Source organism: Conger conger, chromosome 1 (genome assembly GCF_963514075.1).
Source record: "Conger conger chromosome 1, fConCon1.1, whole genome shotgun sequence".
NCBI lineage: Eukaryota > Metazoa > Chordata > Actinopteri > Anguilliformes > Congridae > Conger > Conger conger.
The window spans coordinates 50,631,546-50,652,680 of NC_083760.1; the positions used below are offsets into that span (position 1 = coordinate 50,631,546).

The following is a 21,135-nucleotide window of genomic DNA, read 5'->3' on the forward strand; positions in this document are numbered from 1 at the left end:
TGGATTGCAATTGTGGTTGGAAGTTGGAACGAAAACCAGCATACACAGAGGTACTCCAGGACTGAGTTTGGAAACCACTGCCTGTAGAGCAAAAACCAAGGTGCTGCTTCAAGTTGTATTATTTTACCAATATGGGGTACTTGTCCCTTTGTCAATGGAATACAGTGCGGTACGTCGTGATGTCTTATCAGATTGAACATCAATTTAAGGTCCTGTCTCTTTAGGTAATTTAAAGTGCCACTATCGAAGGCTCATGGTAATATCTTTTTTTAACGTTTTTAAAACTTTTCACTTGGCGGGTTATGATATGTAAGGCTTTAACGTGTATTTAGACCAAGAGTTCAAAATCGCTTGTCATTCAAGTATGAACTATTATGAATCCAGTCGAGATTTAACACGTTTGTTTGTTTGGAGAAACTGGCGCAAGCTTTAGTATGATGAGATTTGGATAAGAAGACATAATCTTTTGGATCAGTATAATCTTAGGCATTCCATCTTGCTTGTAAACACACGTTAAAGCAATTGCGGTCTTTGAACGATGACGGATAATTTATTGCTGGGGTTTAAGTCTGAAAAACAATAACATGGGCGTGAATATGCAGGTGCATCGTGGGCATATGCGCATCACAGGCTATAGGCTACTTCAGCTACACATTAAAGGATGTGCTCATTTCCAACCAAGCAGAATATCCCGCAAAATAGCCTAACTCATGTAAGCCTATAGCTTACGTTAAAATATAGGCTACAATGCGTTTGCTTTCTTTACGTTATCGCTATAGGGGTCGAATCCTGGGAGAAAACCATGGTGTTCAGTTGGCAAAATGAAAAAGGGCTTCAACATGTGTTTATGGCTAATAACATTAAAATATGTTGACACTGGTCTTCTTCAAAAGCTACAGGTTCACCGCATGTTTAGTTAAATATGCTAATTTATGCGACTTTCGACGTCTTACAACTTAATTTGATGTAGGCTACTTCAACTGGTGTTTAATACGCTGTTACTTCGACTGACCCACCTTCGACTGGTTATCCGGCCCATGTGATCTCTACTAAAGCCTCCCGTCAATGAACGAGCCTCAGTTCCTCTCTTCCGCTCTCGTCGTGAGGAGCCGCTAGGCTTTGCTACGTATTTCCATTGCTCCGCCCACCCTGCCCTTTGGGATTTTTTCATTGCATCCATTTTTGTGCATTTAAGAAATCTCCAAGAATTAATAACCTGGAGGAGAGGGAGAAAGAGAGGGAGGAGGAGGAATAACGCGAAAGAAAACAAACGGAAAAGGACTAGTCTCCTTATTTTCAAGATGCGAGTAACCTCTTCCTAGAAGATGACCGCGATGGGTTAGAGGGAATTTAAGATGATTGCGAAATAATAAGGCAAGAGTTTGTTTTATTGGCTACTGCTCTTGGAACGCGTCAATGGATGGATAGTAAGAAGTATGTTTGGAATACTTGCAGCCAGCGGAACTGACCGTTTCTACGAAAAGCGAAGGGGCATTTATCGGCCAGCCTCTCCTCTCAGCCCCTCATTGAGGAATTGGGGTGTTTTGAAAATCCATTGTGTGAATCTGGCGAATTGTATGGGGTTTTCGCTGTTTTCATCACTGTTCAATGATTACATAATTATTAGGCTATTGTCGTAAATTATTGTGATATGATCCAGATCTCGAATTTGGAAAGAAAAGCACAAATAATTGTGGCAACGTCAAAGACACGGATATTATGGATTAGTTTACGCTACCTGACACGTGTGGTGCCTAGTTGCGCTAGTAAGGCTATTGGAAGCCTAAAGTTGCGTTAGGTTAAGTTGCATTTTTGATCATTATTGACCATACACACAGGTCATGTATATGGACGTCTGCATTTGTGGAGGTAAAACACATTAATCAATAAGAACTGTGTTAGTTTTAGAGTGCCGGTCGGTTTAAATGTCCTGTTCGCCCGCGCACTATTGTTTTCAGAAGATATCAACTGGTTTCTATGCGTAGGCTACACTTTTCGATTAAATTAAGTTTATTCTATTGCTGGTTGTTGATTTTATAGCAATTGTATCTAGAGATGTCTGCTCCGCATGGGCCCCGGGGCGGCCCGGCCGCTCCTCCTGCGGATGCTCTCCTACCGGAGGTGCCGGACCTCAGTCATCTAACAGAGGAGGAGAAAAAGATCATCCTCGGCGTCATGGACCGGCAGAAGAAAGAAGTCGAAAAGGAACAGTCAATGTTAAAGTAAGCTTTGTTCATAATCTGCAAATGTTGAAGTGAAAGAGAAAACGTATGGCAATGCATTGCCATAGAAGTAGGCTACCCACGCTGAAATAAGTTGTGCTGCTGGATAGGGTATTGACAATGCAGTGATACTTCGTGGAATTACTGGTGTGTGATACGTGCATGTTTTACACGTGTAAAAATGGTAGCCTACCTTGGAATGCTCAGAGGATGTTAATATTGTTCTTCTTTATACCTTGAAATCCAACATGGCTGTATAAATGTATAGCCAGATTTATTCGAAATGTTTTAAGTGTACAGCAAACACGGGATGGGGAAATTATTAAACGTCCAGCAAAGCTTCCCAGTTGTTTTATTGTTCGTGTCGATGTGCTGCTATTAGATTGAATTAGAATGTTTAGAATCCCATAATATAGGCTACAGGCCTAGCAATACATTGTTCCTGCTCGTCGCTATACGGATTTTTATTCCCGGCGAGTCTGCTTTACACTACAGGCCTTCTTAGTCTGTTAGCTTTGGGTTGGGTTAGCCACGGCCGCCATCTTCGCTTTAAAAATCTTATCGACTCCTTTTAACCATATATTTCAGGTTTTAATGGTCGTCTACGAACAGTGCAATAAGTATGTATGGTTTAAACACCACGAAGAAGCACGCGGTCACGAAATCTCCGCTAGTTCTCTGTCCGGGGTGTCCGCGGTCGTGTGCAAACGGAAGGCTTTCTCCCTTTCTTCCTTCACGTCTCATTTTCAGCACCACAGCGCTGTCCGGCGCTCTTTAAGGTGGAGCCGAGTTTCGCAATAGCTCGTCATTCCACGTTATCAATGTTTTTTATCTCTTTTACGAGATTGTCTATGCCCCCGAGCGGTCCATGGGGTGAATCGTTTTATCTGTCTTGACTTTATTTTAGTATTCCGAACTCGTAATCAAATTATGTTTTTAAGTGTTTTGTTCAGGCCCTGACGGACAGTGTCTTTTCCCTGGTTTCAATCAGCGAGGAACGGAACAGGCCGCTTCTGTGGCTTTTTAAAAACTCGTCTGATTATGACAGCTGTCGAAGCGTTTAACACAGTCTGGGGGCGTATGCTTACGCATTGAAACGGTAGGCTAATGACAGTCATAGACGTTGGCTAGTACCGTGCAAAAATAGTTCGGATAAAGTTTTTGTGTGTCGGTATATGCTATAATCGACATAATGTTGAGATTCCATCGTTTTCGCACAACGTTTCCTGGAATATCTACCCGCATGACTCTTTAATTCCTTAAAATATATCCTTTCACTTTGTTTCCCCAATTAGATGAAAGATTAACGAGCATATATTTTATAAATGATAGTAAAATCCAATGTTCGCTGTTTAATAAGGCAAAGGCATACTGTATGTTAAGTGCATTATGAAATATAATTACTATGTAGCTGCTGCAGAACTTGGCAGGAACTGGTGCAAGGCTATATTTTATTTGCCTGTCTAATTTTGGCCACAGATCTCACATATATTAATGATGGCTGTACGAGGGGTTTGTTTTTGCTGCCAGGCCACAATGACACGGTTTTGCTTTTGGAGGAAAGTTTTTATTTTCTATTGCCATTTATCACAGGTAAATATTCTGCATTCAATTGTGCCACATTCCATGTGCTGTATACTATTCCAGTGCTTGTATTTATTTCACATGGCTTAGGGTACTATCAGTGGAGTCCATTATGTGCTCTCCTGTTATGTCACCTGTAGCTGTTTGGGTTTTTCTTAGAAGAGCATGATGGTTTCTCACTCAATCAGTTGATGTGGTGGGACAAATGGCAGCGTGCTGGCCTTTTCTTCAATTTCATGTAGATTGTTTTTTGGTTTGAGTAAGAAAATCATTCCTAAATAAATCATCACTAAATTGACCTTGGGTGTTGTATATTTTAGATGCATAAGATAATAACATTTGTATTGTTTATGCTTTATTTGAATATATGAATAGATGGGTATACTTTTGTAGTTTGGATATGCTTATTTAGCCAGTAATACGACCTGGGCTTTCAACGCTGTTTTCTTTATTGCTATAGAGAGGAATTATATGACATCGCATTATATGACAGATATGACTTCAGCAAAACTCCTCAGAAATGGCGATTTTGTATCTGGACAGATAAGATGTAGGGGTAGAGGCTCAGGCTGTCTATGTGAGTCATGAGACTCTTCAAGCGTGGCTCGGAGCAGGACGGGTGTATGGGCCAGCATCGTGAATGGCCGCGGACGTGACGCAAGGCTTCTTTCGGGGAATGTTAAAGCTAACGTTTCCGTCATTAGGTAAATATTTGCAGCTGTGCATTTTATTGAAGGAGCAGGCGGGGCTTAGTGTGGCAAATGTGAGTCACGGATTTGGAATATTCCCGGCTTAGTTTCGCTCTGCCGCGTGAATCATCACCGCCGTTCTCACTCGCTTCCGTTATTCCGTTCAGGGGACTGACTGCCTTCCTCAGCCCCTTGATGAGTGATAATGAGGATGACCCCAAAGCTAGGTGGGACAGAGCCTGTTCAACAGGTATTTCAAAAAGGGAAACGTATAACAGGTGTCACGAATCGGTTACACAGGCCTGCTTCACGACATACAACAGTCATCCGTTATGTTATGGAAAAGGTCTGACATAGCCTGCGAACAGACGCAACATCTGCGTGCTCAGAGCAGAATCGTAATGAAAACAGCTGTACTGTACACATACCGTTGAGCAGGCCATTTTGCTTTCTTGTAAATGTTCCTTGTCTTTAATTCATTTGAGTTAATTTAAGCAAACTGCACTGAACAGAGTGAATAGCATGTTGTTCTCATGGGAGTAGGTCTATGTACAGTATGGGGACTTCATGAATAAAATCTCACGTGCCTTACCTTGTGAAAACCTTTGCCCAGCTCTTGAAAAGTTGTACTAATGTATTTACCCATGTTACCATATCAGTCATGCCTCCCACTGCCTGCTGCATACCAAGTTTAATATTCCTTTTTAACCAGAGGATTGTTAGGCAGGACATATTTCCAACTGTAATTCTGACATACATTTCTGTATTTTTACATGCATGTCAAAATTATTTGCACCCCTGTTTTCAGTACTTCGTGCCCCACCCTTTGTAAAGATGAGTTGGCTTGTGTTTTTGAGATTGCTGAACATGTTGGGAGGATTTTTGGCCAAGTTTGAGCTACTTGGTGGGAGGGTACCCGTGTTTTGGCCAAAATGTCTTTATTCTTACTGGAGTTTATCATTCTATTGACCTTACCAAGAGCCCCAGGACCCATAGAGGTGAAATCAGCCCCATAACATCAAAGGTCGTCAACCATGACATCCTCTTCAGCATAAGCATCTTTCTTCCAATGCCAGACTCGCTACTGGTACCGTGTATGTGGCCTTTTTTTGGCTAGTATTTTGTACTTTTGTTTCGTTTTGTCTTAGTAAAAAAGAAGAGTCTACGCATTGTATAAGCTCGCATATAACATGAACTTAATAACACAAACTAAAGTTTCAAGCCAAAGTTTCTGATGAATAGCCATTAGGCTTGAAACATAACTTTTTTTGTGATCATAAATTCACCTTATGGAGCACAAATATACTGTGTGTGGACTCTTCCTTTTTACTTGGTCCATTTTTCAGTTTGGCACCTGACTGAGTTTTTGGATATGTGTGTACTTTCTGTGTTTCGTTGTTTTGCTGTCTCATGACCCTTTCTACCAGACTGGGAATTTCATGTTTTTTTCAATGTGATGAATTATGGCAACTTAACTGAACTGTGTTGAACTGCTTGCAGCAGGGACATTGGTCCACTGTGCCCCAGTGTTTTTAGGTTTAAAGTGGTGTGATGTTATTTGGATTAAAGAGAGACCTTTCTTTCAGGTCTCAGAGGTCAATTCTAATTTTGGGAAGTGAGGGGCTCTTGTCTGTTCCATATAGGGGCACTACTATTGCTATGCTATTGCTGATGGAAAACAGATTGGTTTTGGGGCGACATTGGCTCAGGAGGTAAGAGCAGTCAGAGGGTTGCCAGTTCGATCCCACCCTGGGTGTGTCGAAGTGTCCCTGAGCAAGATACCTAACCCCCAATTACTCCTGACTGGTTGGTGCCTTGCATGGCAGCCACTCACACAAAGTTGGTGAGTGAGTGAGTGTGTGTGTGTGGATGGGTGAATGAGAAGCATTAATTATACAGCGATTTGGATAAAGGTGCAATATAAATGCAGACATTTACCATTTTCCATTTGTTATATTCTATCTGGCCAGATCTTCAGCTAAAGATGAATGCCTTACTAAATGTCACTACCGAGTCATCATGTGTTCTGGAGGCCTTGTCTGTAGATTACAAAAGCAAGACATTAAAAATGTAAGATATGTACATGAAGACTGGGCCACAGCAGTGTGTCATAGCTGAATGCACTGCCATTGCTTGTACAGCATGAAAAACAAAAAACCCTGTGGTTGGTTGCGAATTGGATTTTTCATAAATGTATTGGCGCTTTAGCCTTAGTAGTGAGATGAATGGTGCTCTCACATTCCCTATTTTCTTTTCTTCCTCAATTTCAGATGCCAAATCATAATGGATGACCCGTTTAACACAACTGAAATAAAGCCAAGGCTAAACGTGCTAAATTATGAGATATGCCCTGAGCAGTTCAAATAACTACTCTATCTGAAAGGGAAACCGACATTCCACATGCTGGAATAATTTTTTTCCACGTTGTAATATTTATATTGTACGTGAGTTGGAGGTCTATTTCAGCGGCAGTTTGCTGCTTTTTGACTCGAGGGGGTTGCCTTAGTAAGACTGTAGAAATGATAAAACCTACTTCAATCTTTTAGATTTTTTTCGGATTTTTCCCGGTTTGCTGCCAGTTTCTCCCAATTTAGTAGGCAATCGTGCCCTATCTATTCCAATTACCCGTTAGTTAAGGATACACCGCCTACACCCCGTCCTTCGGCAGCCCGGATGGATCTGGCGATCCTGAGAACGTCATGCCTTCTCCAAGCCGTATAGTCCCGCCCGCGACTGTGATTCCGAGGAGCCGGGGTGCTGTTGCATGTGGCGATCTCGCTCCCCCCGGCCAGGGAGCGGCGAGCCAATTATGCCCCTCCATGTGAGCAGGCCAAACTCAACTTTGGCACTACCAGGAATCGTACCTTTACTTTAGCCGTGCACCACTGCGGCTGACTAAATACTAAATACTAATAATTCATAATATGGATCATTAGTTGTACACGCCCGAGAGAACATTCCATTAAACTGGCCAACATGAAAAACAATGTGAGGAACACTGAACAAAATGCAGTGATCTTATGCCTCGATTGTGTGCACATTGAATTCACAATAGTAGCTCAGAGGACTGTGCTGAATTATGTTTCTGTGCAGATATTATGGTTACCATAAGATCATTTTATGTGCCAAAGTGGCTGAAAATGATTTGCTCCGTGTTTTTTAAAGGATGTAGATCTAGTACTGTATTATTAAACATATTTTGCAGTTGTGTGTGTGGATTTGTGTAGAGCCCACGTCGAGGCAGGAATGGCAGAGACAATTAGAGGGGTTAATTGGTTAACTGTTGCCAATGACATTTTCTTTTGCTCTGGCAGACATCCCACTGAGGGTGATGCCCGGAGAGTTTTACAGTTGCTATGGAGTAGCTGTAGATCCGAGTGCGTTTCTTGGGAACGGGGGTTTTAAAGCCGGAGATCGGAGACAGGGAATCCTCGAGCACGGCGAGGAGAAGCCTCCAGCTGTAGAAGCTGCCAACTTCCTGTCATCCCCTCCAGAACCGCAACAAAGACGACGGCGAAAATGCAGTGGACGGGAGAAGCGCTGTCGTCCCGGGTGTAATTATCCGATCTCCCGATTTCTTCCCGAGAGGTATCTCATCGGGCTCAGTCACCAGCGCGCGCACATGCTTGTCAGCTGGCGCACTCCCTCTCCTCTCCTCTCCTCTCCTCTCCTCTCCTCTCCTCTGTCGGTAGCCCCCTGGTCAAATAAAGGTGCGCGTTCCCAAGGGCTGTTGCGCAGGTTTTTCATAAAGAGGGTGCCTGCTTTTTGTTTGTGATTTTCTTCGTCTTCAAAGGAAAATTCCGTATTTTAAACGGAAAAGCATTTTGATTTCCTTAAACTTATTTCCTCATTTACTGTTGGAGTAAAATGTACTTATTTTGGGTGTGAGTGGAACGAAGGAATTTTGGCAGTTGTTTCAAAAAGAGCAAACAAAGAACAGCCTTATTGGCGTACATAAAGACATTACAACTCATCATTTTCAGCTGAGTGGCCACTTCCCCTTGGAAAGAGAGAACTAGCATTTGAAGAATAACTGAAGGTAGACCTAATAATCGTGAGGTTGTAAGTTCAGTTGAATTCAGTGAAACAACAGAATAATACAGTTGGCATATGATATATTCTGAAGTGTATTTATAAAGTTAATTATCAGTAGTTTATATAGGTATTAGTTTAGTTTGTGCATAAGCATAATCAGGAAATTATGTTTAATGTTCCATGAAACTGAAGATGAGACTCTGGAATAGAATTTGTGCAGAGGAGCAGTTTGTACACAGTCAGTCTTTTAATTATACTCCATTGTGAGTGCATCCCTTTCCCTATTTTGAAATTATGGGGAGTGCCCTAAATGTGCATATTTTCCCCTTTGCATTGCACTTTATTCTTCTGTGATGATGGCATAAGTGACACTTTCCTGCTGTAGCCCATTCATGTTCACCATTCGTATGTTCACTGTGCTTAAGCAACAGCTAGCTGGAGCACCATGTGCCCTCTACACTGTCTGAAAAAGGAAGTTACAGTGAGTTTGTGAAATTGGCTTCATGGAATCTGATTGGTTGTGCTAAACAGTACCAATGACTGAAGGACAAGAACCTCATAACTACTGTCAAATATGGTGGTGGATCATTAATGTTTTGGAAATGTTTTGCTGCCAGTGGTCCAGGGGCACTATTTAAGCACAATGAATTCCACAAAGACACAGGGAGTCTTGGCAGAAAACCTGGTTGCCTCTGCTAGGAATCATAGGTAGATAACTCCAAGCATACATCAAGATTCACACAGAAATTGTTAAGTTGAAACAGAAAATTCTGTTAAATTCTCTAACCTTATCACAAATGATAGGAAAACACTCATGGCTGTCATGGCTTTGCCAGGGATGTTTACACAAAGTATCAAACCATGGGTATCAATAATTGTGGAACCTGTTTTTTGGGGAAATACATTTTTCAAAAAAAATAAATAAATAAGACTTTGGTTGAATCATCAATAAAACACACTGTATTATTTTTTAGTTTACGGAACTTTTTGTGCATATTTATCAAGGGTGCCAATAATTATATACCCCACTGTATATGACGGTAGCCTACATTTGGGGGTGTTATTTTTCTTTAACCAATTTTTACACTCATTTGGCCTCATGCCAGGACCACTCGTACAAGCAGATTTAAGATAACTTGGTGCTTTCACCAGTTTTCTTGTATTTAGAATTCCTACCACTCGTAGGAACAACATTTACGAGTGGTCTCAACCTGTCCTATGAATCATGTAAACCGTTCCTTTGGAAAGCCTTGCAGTGCAGAACCTCGGGTTCAGAACTGCATTGCAGATCAAATATGATTCAAGATTCAACGACTGCCTTGCTTATTTCTTGCCTCAAATGTTTTCAGAAATATAATTTAGTGGACTATTTGGGAGGAATAAGACAAAGTTCATCAACAGTTCGATATTATTATGTTTTGGCAAAAAAAATCAATGAGCCGCGGCCTAGGTATCAGGTACTGACTACGTGAGACATCCCTCGTTCTTGTTTATCCTATTGGCCATCAATCCGATGAAACCCACCGTATATACTTTCACCTTGCCGTATTATAATTGACATCTTAATTTAGGACAGTTTTCTGAAGTTAGAAGAGTCTGCTGAATCCAATGTGGCACTCTCGTATGAGCCCTTCGTACAAAAACGAGTCCAAGAAATTTACGCTAAGAATACGAAAATGTTCTTGTTTTCTCAGAATTTGGAATGCACAACTGTGTTTCTAAGCCAGTGCTGTTGGTCGCTGCTTCTGCCCATGATTGTATGAGAGTGGTACACTTTGTGTGAGGTCATATGAATGACTCCACACTTCCACAGCAGCAAGAATGCAGGACAGCTGGATACTAAACCACATGAAGCCACGCTGGTTCACGAGTGTCTATAACTACTAGTGGCTTGATAACCCCATTGTATTTAGACTGCACTGTGTGACTTGATCCTCAACAGTTCCTCAAATATCTTTGAGATTTGTGCCGTCTGTGATAAAGATTCCCTCCTTAAGCATTTATAGTTGCCCTCGACACCCATTGTGATGGATATTTTGTGCTTTAACCTCAAAGGAATACCAAGCTTCAGCGTGTTCACTCAGACATTACCATAGCCGGTGGCCCAGGAGAAATTCTTGGAAGTCGGTCAGAGAAAGAAAAGCTGTGTCCTATAGCCCCGTTGGCGTTTAGCGTAGCGCTTGGATTTGGCGTCCTCACAAGCTATCCGTCTCTCAGGACCGAAGTCATCGGGGGGGAGGGGGCATTTATTGTTGTGAGCCGAGGCCCCGGAGGACATAAATGCTCTGCCCTGGAAACCTGAATGCGTGAGGGGTGGAGGTCACCTACCATTCTTTTCAGGTGGCTTACGGCTGATCGCTCACTCGAATCTAACCCACTGGATGTGTGCCTAGGCTCCTTTTACTGTGAAGATATAGTGGGCTCTCTCACACAAGCTTGTGTGCAAGGTCCTTCACCCACTGCTCCCCTGGAGGGCACATAAACAGAAGACTTACTGAGAGCAGGGTTCCTGTGGGACAAAAAAGGCCCTGCAGGAAACGTGATGTGTGCTTCAGGTTTGTGGAACGGGGCTTAGCTAGGTTTTGATGTGCTGATGAGGCCACCATTTTCTGGTGGGTGTTGGGTATACTAAGTTCTGTCTCTGTCTTTAAGTAAATGTTTTTGATAAAGAACACTGGAGTCTATATGACTTCATAACATGTATATTTAGAAGACTGCAATTGATATAAAGTATCTGTCTGTCCTTTTACTTTCTGGGTTTAATTTGATATTATTTCACTGTACAGGTGGGTAGTTATAGGAAACTCCTATATCTAAAATATGCTTCATTCCATATAGAATTGTATGGGCCATTTGGAAAATATACGCTAAAACTGAAATAATATCAAAAAGCCTGATTATTCAGACTGGTTATTCTTAAATGACAGAAATTTAAGGATTTTATCAGGAAAGATGAACAGGCAGTTGTTACGGGCGTATAAGCCATAAGATAGTGGAACAGTTATAAAGTTGTTCCCACCCAAAGTCACGTCTCTGCTTGCCAAACATCCTAACACTGCCGCACCCCCTGTGTCACTATCTCACTGTCTATCTCTCTCTCTCCCTCTCAAATCCACTCTCATTTGAGATAGTTATTTTGTCCATTGAAACCCAGTATTAGTAATAGAATCGGCTGTCCTCAAAGAATGTGATGCTGAGCATTCTGGCACAAAATGGCTTCTGTTGCCTCACCCAGGTGGGTGCTGCACATTGGTGGTAGTTGAGGCGAGTTCCCCCTCATCATTGTAAAGCGCTTTGAGTGTGAGAAAATTGCTACATATCTATCTATCTTATATGTATTCATCTCCCACACTTATTTCAGTGGATACAGCAGGTGGTGTCCTGTATGTTTTGGCACATTGAGTGTGTTTCTAAGAGGCATTGTCCAATACATACAATAAATACAATGACAGATATCAAAATGGATGAATAATTAATTGTCATATGCTGTCAAACAAAATCATAAATGTGAGGTGCTAGCTTTGTGGTTGACAAAAGCCAGGGCAGAGCAGATGATGACTGGACCAGCAGAGGGTGAAAATCCAGGAGTTGGAAAGTAAAAGTCCTGCGTGTGTTTGTACCACCTCTGAACCCTGCCAGCTGGCTTCACTCATTTAGTTTAAAAAACTGTGCTAATTAACAAATCCAGGTGATTTTAACAAAATACTGGGGAGGACTTTTTCTTTCTGAACCTGGACTTTCCACCTCTGTGGACCAGGGGGAGTTCTGAATATATGGCCAATGTCATCTGTTCACTGTGACAAGGACTTTACAGCATTTTGGAAACGATTGTTCCTTCGGGAGCTGAGAGGAGAGAGCCGGGAGAGGCGCTGACTTTCGCGATCGTATCTGTCGCGCTAAAACACCGGGGACGGTCGCTCTGTTGACGGTGAAATCTGCTCATAATCTCGGGCCGCAGCTCACCAGGTGGGGAGAGAGAGCCAAGATCTCATTGTCTCCTCCCATGCTTTGTTCTAGAAAATGACTACATCAGTCAAATTTATCGCACTTTCCCCCCTGAATAATTAAAGGAATTCTCTTGTCTTTGTTGAATGGGAGCAACTAGATGAAGACAGTTGTGAGGATATGCAGATAAGGAGGACATTTCCTATTACTGTTCGTTCGTTTGTTCATACTTAAATGTGCGCAATGGGATTTTTATCAAGTACTTGCAGTATGCACTCAGCCATATGACTTCCAGTATGCTGCCAGTGCAGGAATGTGGACAACATTGTTCAAGAAACTGAGTATGGACTTTGGTTAGAATGCGTCAGTCACTTATTCTTTCTGCAACTGAGAGCATGAAACATGCTATACAAAGCTAGCTCTCTTCTTTGTCATACTATGGAAGGGAATGGACACTAATTGGGAACTTTGTGGGCTTATTCCAATCTCTTACATTTCTCCTCTTTTCTTTTTCTTTCTCTTTTCTTTCTACTCCTAGCTCCAGCCATCAGGAGAGGCTAGAAATAGAGGCAAGAAAAAAAATGAAGAAATTGAGAATGTGAATAGGGCAAATGTAATGTCCTTATACCTTCAAATATCAGTGGTATAAGGCATGGCAGATGGGGAGAGGTGGATCTACAGGTCGATCATTCCAGAAAAATACTTCTGTAAAGGATGCGCTGGTGTTTCCTTGCTCAAGAAAAAGATTTGGAGTTCTTAACTTCTACTTCCAGCTCCCGGAAGGAACATTTAATGGTTTGGGATGTCCTTAAAGATGGTGGACCTTGATCGATTTCCGGGTCAGGAGCAAGGAATAGGAAAAAGAGGAGAGCAATAAGCAATTGTAATGAGCCCCTTTCCTAAAAAAAAATCTCCCATCATACCTAGGGGTGACATGGCTCAGGCTGTAAGAGCAGTCGTCTGGCAGTCGGAGAGTTGCCGGTTCGATTCCCCCGCCCAGGCTGTGTCGAAGTGTCCCTGAGCAAGACACCTAACCCCCAAATGCTCCTAACGAGCTGGTCGGTGCCTTGCATGGCAGCCAATCGCCGTTGGTGTGTGAATGTGTGTATGAATGGGTGAATGAGAAGCATCAATTGTACAGCGCTTTGGATAAAGGCGCTATATAAATGCCAACCATTTACCATTTACGAGTCCAGAAAGAGGAAACTTTGGAAGTGGGAACTCCAACTCTGTTATATGAGTCTTGTAATTACACTTAAACTCGTATTGTATTAGCTTGTATTAAGTTACTGTTTGCTTGACAAATTACATTTTCTTACCCCGTTAGCAAATTTTGAAGTGAGTCAAACTGTCTCACGTCCCTGGCCATATTTTTGTCTTATTTAGCAGAGAATAATAATAAGATTGCTATAAATATAAGACTTCTATACTTTGATTATTTATTTTTTATTTTTTGCATTGTTCTGCCTTGTGGAGTGGGCCTAGGAGCAGCACCACACACAACTTCACATAGAGCCGGTAGCGGAGCGAGGACGTGTGCCTCAGGGACCAGCGTTAAAGCGGGCGGGCGACAGCAGGGAGGACTGGCATATATCACTCTACTTATGGATCGCTTTGACCCCTCGTCTTACCCCTGAGCGCGCACCTTATGAGGGAGGACCTGGTTGGCGGCCAAGGGAAGGGATTGAACGTATTTCATGTTTAATTGTGAGTGATCCGATATCCAGATTTTACTACCTATTATTTACAGGCAGTAAAATGAATGCAGGCTTGGGGCAAACTGCAAAAGAAATGTGTAAATAACAGGCACTGGTGGGGGGAGGTTTGTGCATTGGCTTGTATCTGTCAATAACATTATTATTCATGACTAATCATTATTTCATCACATAATGTAGAGTAAAGTACCTTCCAAATAAATCTTTTTTAGGCTGTGCTCCAGGGCTCAACGGCTCCACTAATCGTACGGTTACACTGGGGCTTGAACCGTCATTTTTCCAGGTCCCAGTCAAGCATCTTGGCCACTAGGCTATAAGCCCCATTTAAAATGATGAAATATCATTGTGTCATAGGAAAACCCATGTTTCTTATGTAGTTCACATTAAAATTTTACTCATTCTTACTTTTTAAAATTTTTTTTATCATAGTAGTAATTTAGAAAATATATAACTACTTTTTTTTTCTAAAGTTGTCTTTCTCCAATCATGCTTGCTAAAACAAGTCTTTACATTTGGTATTGTAACACAGTTAGACATTGTAGAGATAGACTTGATGGACGGACCCCTGGTCTAACTTTTACGAGCACTGTCTCATTAACCAGGGCATTATATACATATCATTGTGCTCTGGGTATTTGTGCTATTATATGTAGATGGTCAAAAAATAATAATAATAAAAAAGAAAAGTTGAGTGAACCAAGCACAAAAAAAATTACATTTTGAAACATTTTTCTTGATTGTATCAGAAACTATGTCTTTTACACATAGAGATGAGGTGTGTGTGTATCTGTGTGCCTGCGTGTGTGTCTGTGTGTGAGTGTGCATGTGTGTGTCTGTGTGTGTGTGTGTGTCTGCGTGTGTGCCTGTGTGTGTATCTGTGCTTGCATGTGTGTGTCTGTGTGTATGTATGCACGTATGCACACGTGCACGTTTGTGTGTGTGTGTGTGTGTGTGTGCATGTGTATGTCTGTGTTTATGTGTGTGTGCATGCATGCGTGCATGTCTGCGAGTGCGTCTTTGTGTATGTGTGTGTCTGTGTGTGTGTGAGCGCATGTGTGTGTGTGTGTGCGCGCGTGTGTGTGTGAGCTCATGTGTGTGTGTGTGTGTGTGAGCGCATGTGTGTGTGTGTGTATGTGCGCGTGTGTGTGTATGTTTGTGTGCGCATTTGTGTGTCTGCGTGTGTGGAACGCGCAGCTATTTTGAGAGGTGCCGCAGCAGGTAGGCCGTGGCTCCGTTTCAGTTCAAGCTGGTCGCACACAAACAGTGAGAGCCCCAGTGCTGCTCGAAGGGCTAAAAATAGAAGGGCTGCTTTGGTCCTGTGCAGCAGCGGGCAGGAGGCCCACAGGCTGCTTTACACTCCGCTGGCTTCTCTCCAACTCTCTGCCTCTCAAACTACTTCCATTTCATTTGACAAATATTTTTGAGTGGAAGCAAGACTTCTGTTTTCAATCAAACATTTTCAGGGAGGTCACTTTCTGCGCAGATCATTTTCAAATATGAATTGGATTTTCTCCTGCACACAAATCCAGGGCCATATGTGTGGGGGAAAATAATTGTTCGGTAACTTTCAGATTTGAGTTTCTTGGATGAAATGAACTGTACACATGTGAAAGAGGAGAGAGAACACTTAAATCCGTTTCTTGAATGTCTATTTTTGGTGATAAGGAACAGATTTCATCAGTAGGCCCCTGTCTTAGGCCTGCCTGTGAGGGGATAAGATGGACTGAAACCTCCATCTGTGAGATGAACAAGTGTTTACGCACAGGCAGCATTAAATACCATGATTCCTTTATAACTCTGAATGCGTCAGTATACAAATTTCAACTGAATACCCTGATCAAATTATGTGCCTTGGAAACACTACCAGGTTATTTTCAACAATGCATTTTTTGGCACCTGCCAAGAGTTTGTCCAGTCATGTGCTTCATCAGTTCAGACAAATGTGTTGGGCTACTTTTAATATATTTAAATGGTCAGAGAAGCTTCCATTCAGAATATGAACATGGCAATACCTGTCTTGTTCAATGTGATTTTCGAAGAAGGCTTTATTTTTTTATTGCCTGTACATATATACTCAGTGAGCACATTATTAGGTATTTATTAGACTTATTGGTCTTCTGTTGCTGTAGCCTATCCTGCAGTATTTGACACATTGTGTGTTCAGAGATGCTCTTCTGCATACAACTGCTGTAATGTGTGGTTATTTGCGTTACTGTCACCTTCCTGTCAGCTTTGACCAGTCTGGTCCTTTTCCACTGACCTCTCTCACTAACAAGGCATTTTTGCCTGCAGAACTGCTGCTCACTGGCTGTCTCTTCATTTTTCCCACCATTCTCTGCAAGCTCTAGAGACTGAAGATCAGCAGTTTCTGAGATATTCAAACCCTATCTCGCAACGACAATCAGTCCACGGTCGAAGTCACTTGGATCACATTTCTTCCCCATTCTGACATTTGATCTGAAAAACAGCTGAAACTCTTGACTATGTCTGCATACTTTTATGCATTCAGTTGCTGCCACGTGATTGGCTGATTAAATATTTGCATTAACAAGCTGGTGTACAGGCCTACCGAGTAAAGTGATCACTGAGTGTATGTTGGCGCACATTATGTATGCCTACATGTGTATTCGTGACTTCGCAGTAGAGGTGATGTGGCAGTCGAGCCAGACCTGCTGCATCACACGGCTCCGGGAAAAGAAAATACCTAAATGTCCCTGTGGCAAATTTGCAGGCCATCAGAGCTGCAGTCATGTGTTTACTTTCTTGCCCATTGTATAATGTCTTGGCTGGTGGGGTATTCCCCATAGGGGAACGGTTATGTCTGTGTGGGTTGATCTTAATGTTGAGTGGTGGTTTAAACAGGGAAATCCTTCGATCTGAATTTTGACATCAGCTGAGAGGCAGGAGGGGAAGGATTGTGAAGGTGAAAAGAAGGGGGAGAAAAAAGAGGGGTCGCTAGAATTTCATGATAAACTTCTGCTTGGATATACTGGGTTTTTTAACTTCTGTTTCCTAATTAGTGTGTATCCTATCATCTTAAGTAGCCTTAAGTGTGTTAGTTCACCAGTCCCTAATCCCATGCAGTATATGATTGCATTAGGCTGGCTGCATGTATCTGTGTTAACGGAGTTGCACTTGCGTTCAGATGGTTGCACTTGCCTTATGCTCAGTTCTGTGTTTGCTATCACATTTCAGAATAACAGATTCTTTTAAGATTTTTTTTAATGAGCCTGATTGTATTATATTTATGCTTTGTGATAGGTTTCTTGTACATGGCAAAACACCTTTACCATTCACAATGTCAGTGCCATGAATACTGCTGAGGAAATAATTCCGTAACAAGGGAGATAAATGCAGGAACAGGGTGCACCTCAGTTCAAGTCTAAGTTTGAAGCTCAGGGTTGTCGCTAGTGGGGTGAAAGGTGGTGAGGAGTCTAGGGGCCCACAGGTTGGTGGGGCCTGTCAGGGAAGTGAATTGACCGGAGTCATCGCTGCTTGGACTTAATTCAGTTTGGACATTTATGTACTACAATTGATCTGTTTATATTTACAACCATTTTTATAACATACGGGTGTCAACCAGAGGCAGATGGGTTCCTCCACTGAGTCTAGTTCTGCTCAAGGTTTCTTCCTCTTAACCAGGGAGTTTTTCATTGGCACTGTTGCCCTAGGGGGCTGGTTCTCTGTAAAGCTGCTTTGTGACAAAGCCTCTTTGTTAAAAGCGCTATACAAATCAAAATTAATTGATTGATTGCCTATTTAACAGCCTCGTTTAACATTCGGTACTCTGAATACCGAACACAAGCGCATCAACTGCTAAAACCCTTCACTTATCCGACATGTCAAATAAATGTATTTAATTTAATTGATTCATTATTATCAAAGATATCACTTGCCAAATTCTTTTGATAGGCAGAGCAACCTGTTGGATCAACCTATATCAAAATGTACAAACAGATTCAAATTATTGTATTGAAATAAAAAGACATCGTTTTCTCGTATGTTTGAACATTAAATATAGATCATTATCCATGTTGTTTATTATATGCTGCCTTTTTTGTCCAGGGTGACAATAATTCTGGAGCCCGCTGTATTTGTAGTACATTGAAAGTGACTGTTCAACTGTGAACATTTCTTCAAGCAATGTCCCCAATTAATTTATTTAATCATAAGTATTTGTATTGTGTACAATCTTGATTATGTTGGTCATTTTGACAGGCTTTTTTGAACTTGGATTTGTACATGTACAAGCTGACTAGTGTTCAGATATTCATGGTGGGGAAATATGGAAACTCTATATTCAGGATATAGGACACAGGGCCTTTCATGAAGCAACCTTATTATCATCTCTTTGTCTGGGCCAAAGTGTGCCGTTAAGCATAGCAGCGAGGGTGTGCCTGTTAGGGGGCAGTGACAAGCAGGCGCGGGAAGCCAAACTTCACAACAATAGCTAGGGTATCCATTACAGCTCTATTGTTAGCCCAGCAAGCTATTATTATGACCCACTCTGAAAGGGACTCAGCCCTGTACCGGCTCAAAACCGCTAACCTTGCGCATGAAAGCCCTCTTGCTCACCCTACAATGCGACCAAAATATGTTTGCTTGCTGGCACAGTGGTGTGGTTCCCACGATGGTCGCAGTGTGTGTGGCACAGTGGAGCAGTCCCACGAGGGCCCCTGTGTGTGTGTGTGGCACAGTGGAGCAGTCCCACGAGGGCCCCTGTGTGTGTGTGTGGCACAGTGGTGCAGTCCCACGAGGGTCGCTGTGTGTGTGGCACAGTGGTGCAGTCCCACGAGGGTCGCTGTGTGTGTGGCACAGTGGTTTGGTTCCCACAAGGGCCCCTGTGTGTGTGGCAATGCAGTGAGGCAACGGCATAAAACAGCTGAGATCTTTCTGATTGCGTCCCCCACAGTGTCTGTGTTATTTATGACACTTGCTCTGCGCAGGAGTCTGGCAAGGTGATGCTGTCGGATGGAGGTATTTGTCATCGTTCTGTCCCAGGGGGGCAGTCGAGGTGAAGCCGTGCAGACTTTTGGTGTCCTCTGTTGGTGCTCTGTGGGCTGACGTGTGTGCTGACTAATCAATCCAGTCTGACTGGGTCAAATACGTAATTGTTTTGGATTCAAATACTTTCCTGTGCTCGATAGATAGGACCAAAACCAGGCTTTGTTTTTCTTTCTCATTTCCTAGTTTTGTTGAGAGACTCTAGGATCACTGCGGTTGGCTCGAGTACAGGTGTTTCAGGCACCCTTTCAATGTAAAGTCTATGGTAACAATATAATAAAAAGTCACTAATTTCTTCCCTAAAGGAATATGTAGTCACAATCAGTGTTTTTTCTTCATTTAATATTTCCCCATCCAGGTGCTTGGTCCATATTCTTTCTGAAGTCCATGGTTTCAATACACCAGACAGGCTCAGTAAAGCATAGAAAAGTTTTTGAATGCAAAACAAGTATGTATTTGACCTAGGTCTGTCTGGTACCAACCATAAATGGTGCTGTTGTCCTGTCTGAAGGAATGGTCTGAATTTGCTGGCCAGTGTAACGATTCCGAGTTAGTTTAATACTGTCTAGTTTTTAAAGAATGAGTATAAAGAATGAGCTTCCAATCTTTTCTTTCCCTGCTTGCATTTTTTTTTAGCTGGGCAGTAAAGTCAGCAAAGGAGAAGTGATTTGTGTTTCCGCTGGCCTCCCCAGCAGGTCTGAGCTCACAGCAGTGAGAGAAACTCTCTGCCATGCGACCTCTCTCAAGGTCTGGCCCCTGTCTCCATCCCTGACCTTGGGACACCAGACTCCTGGCTTCTCCTTGTACGAAAGAGAAAGAGAAGACGGGGCACATCGCTCCCTTCCACCATTTTACGAGCCTTCGTAACCACCGTCAGCCAACTCCTTCCCATAACTCGGAGAGGGAAGGCAACAGCAGTGTGAAAGGCCGATGATGTTTCTGCTGTGTCAGTTTCAGCGGGGGAGAGAGCGCGGGGGGATGGGCATCTAACACTTTTGGTCTGGAAATAGAGAAAGTCACCTGAAAGAGAGCGAAATGATGATGTGGCCATAGAATTAAATCTTTTTTTTTTTTTTCAATTATTTTTTAAAGGCTATCCACACAGGCCAGCACCCAGTGGTTAGCTGACTCCCCTGCCTTTCTGGAACATATCAGGGGGAGAGATATGTGTTTAGTGTAGGCCTGCCGGGTAATCTGTGCAAACAGATGGATTTTTACTTATATTTGGCTGCGGATTAGGGCCTTCCCCGGTGTTCCCAATTTCCTTTTACGTACACTTTTTGACAGGCATGCATATTTTAATATGTATTTTCCATCAGGAAGGGTGGGAGGAGGAGTTGAAGGAATTAATATGCTCACACTATTAAATCTATATAGGGGTCAGGTTGCCACCAGATTGAAAGTGTGGTCACATTTCCATAATATGCTCTTCTGCAGACCAGTTGGGTCCTTTTATTGCATATCCCGATCAGGGTCGCAGGGGGGCTGGAGCCTATCCCAGCATACATTGGGCGAAAGGCAGGAATACATGTATGGAATGCAATGTAATACACCCTGGACAGGTCGCCAGTCCATCGCAGGGCACACGCACCATTCACTCACACACTCATGCCTACGGGCAATTTAGACTCTCCAATCGGCCTAACCTGCATGTCTTTGGACTGTGGGAGGAAACCGGAGTACCCGGAGGAAACCCACGCAGACACGGGGAGAACATGCAAACTCCGCACAGAGAGGCCCTGGCCGACGGGGATTCGAACCCAGGACCTCCTTGCTGTGAGGCGTATTTTGTAATCTGTTCAGGTATTTTCTAGAACTATCTATTAGTTCACTATACCTAAGCCAATGTCGTCTTGAACTGGTTCTTGTTGTTGCGTAAATGCATTGATAATGAATATTCAGAACAATAAACATCCAATGAGTGTTTGTATTGGACTGCTA

At 42.6% G+C, this 21,135-nt stretch overlaps 1 protein-coding gene across 1 annotated transcript in view; it reads left to right on the forward strand.

The window, feature by feature from the left end:
* The window catches only part of rims2a (regulating synaptic membrane exocytosis 2a), a 247,373-nt gene continuing 226,238 nt past the window's right edge, over window positions 1-21,135 (forward strand). The window contains exons 1-2 of the mRNA XM_061216000.1: window positions 1-100; window positions 2,041-2,222. Of these exons, the coding sequence (XP_061071984.1) occupies window positions 2,056-2,222 (167 nt within the window). The 5' untranslated portion in view covers window positions 1-100; window positions 2,041-2,055. The remainder of the gene's footprint in view (window positions 101-2,040; window positions 2,223-21,135) is intronic.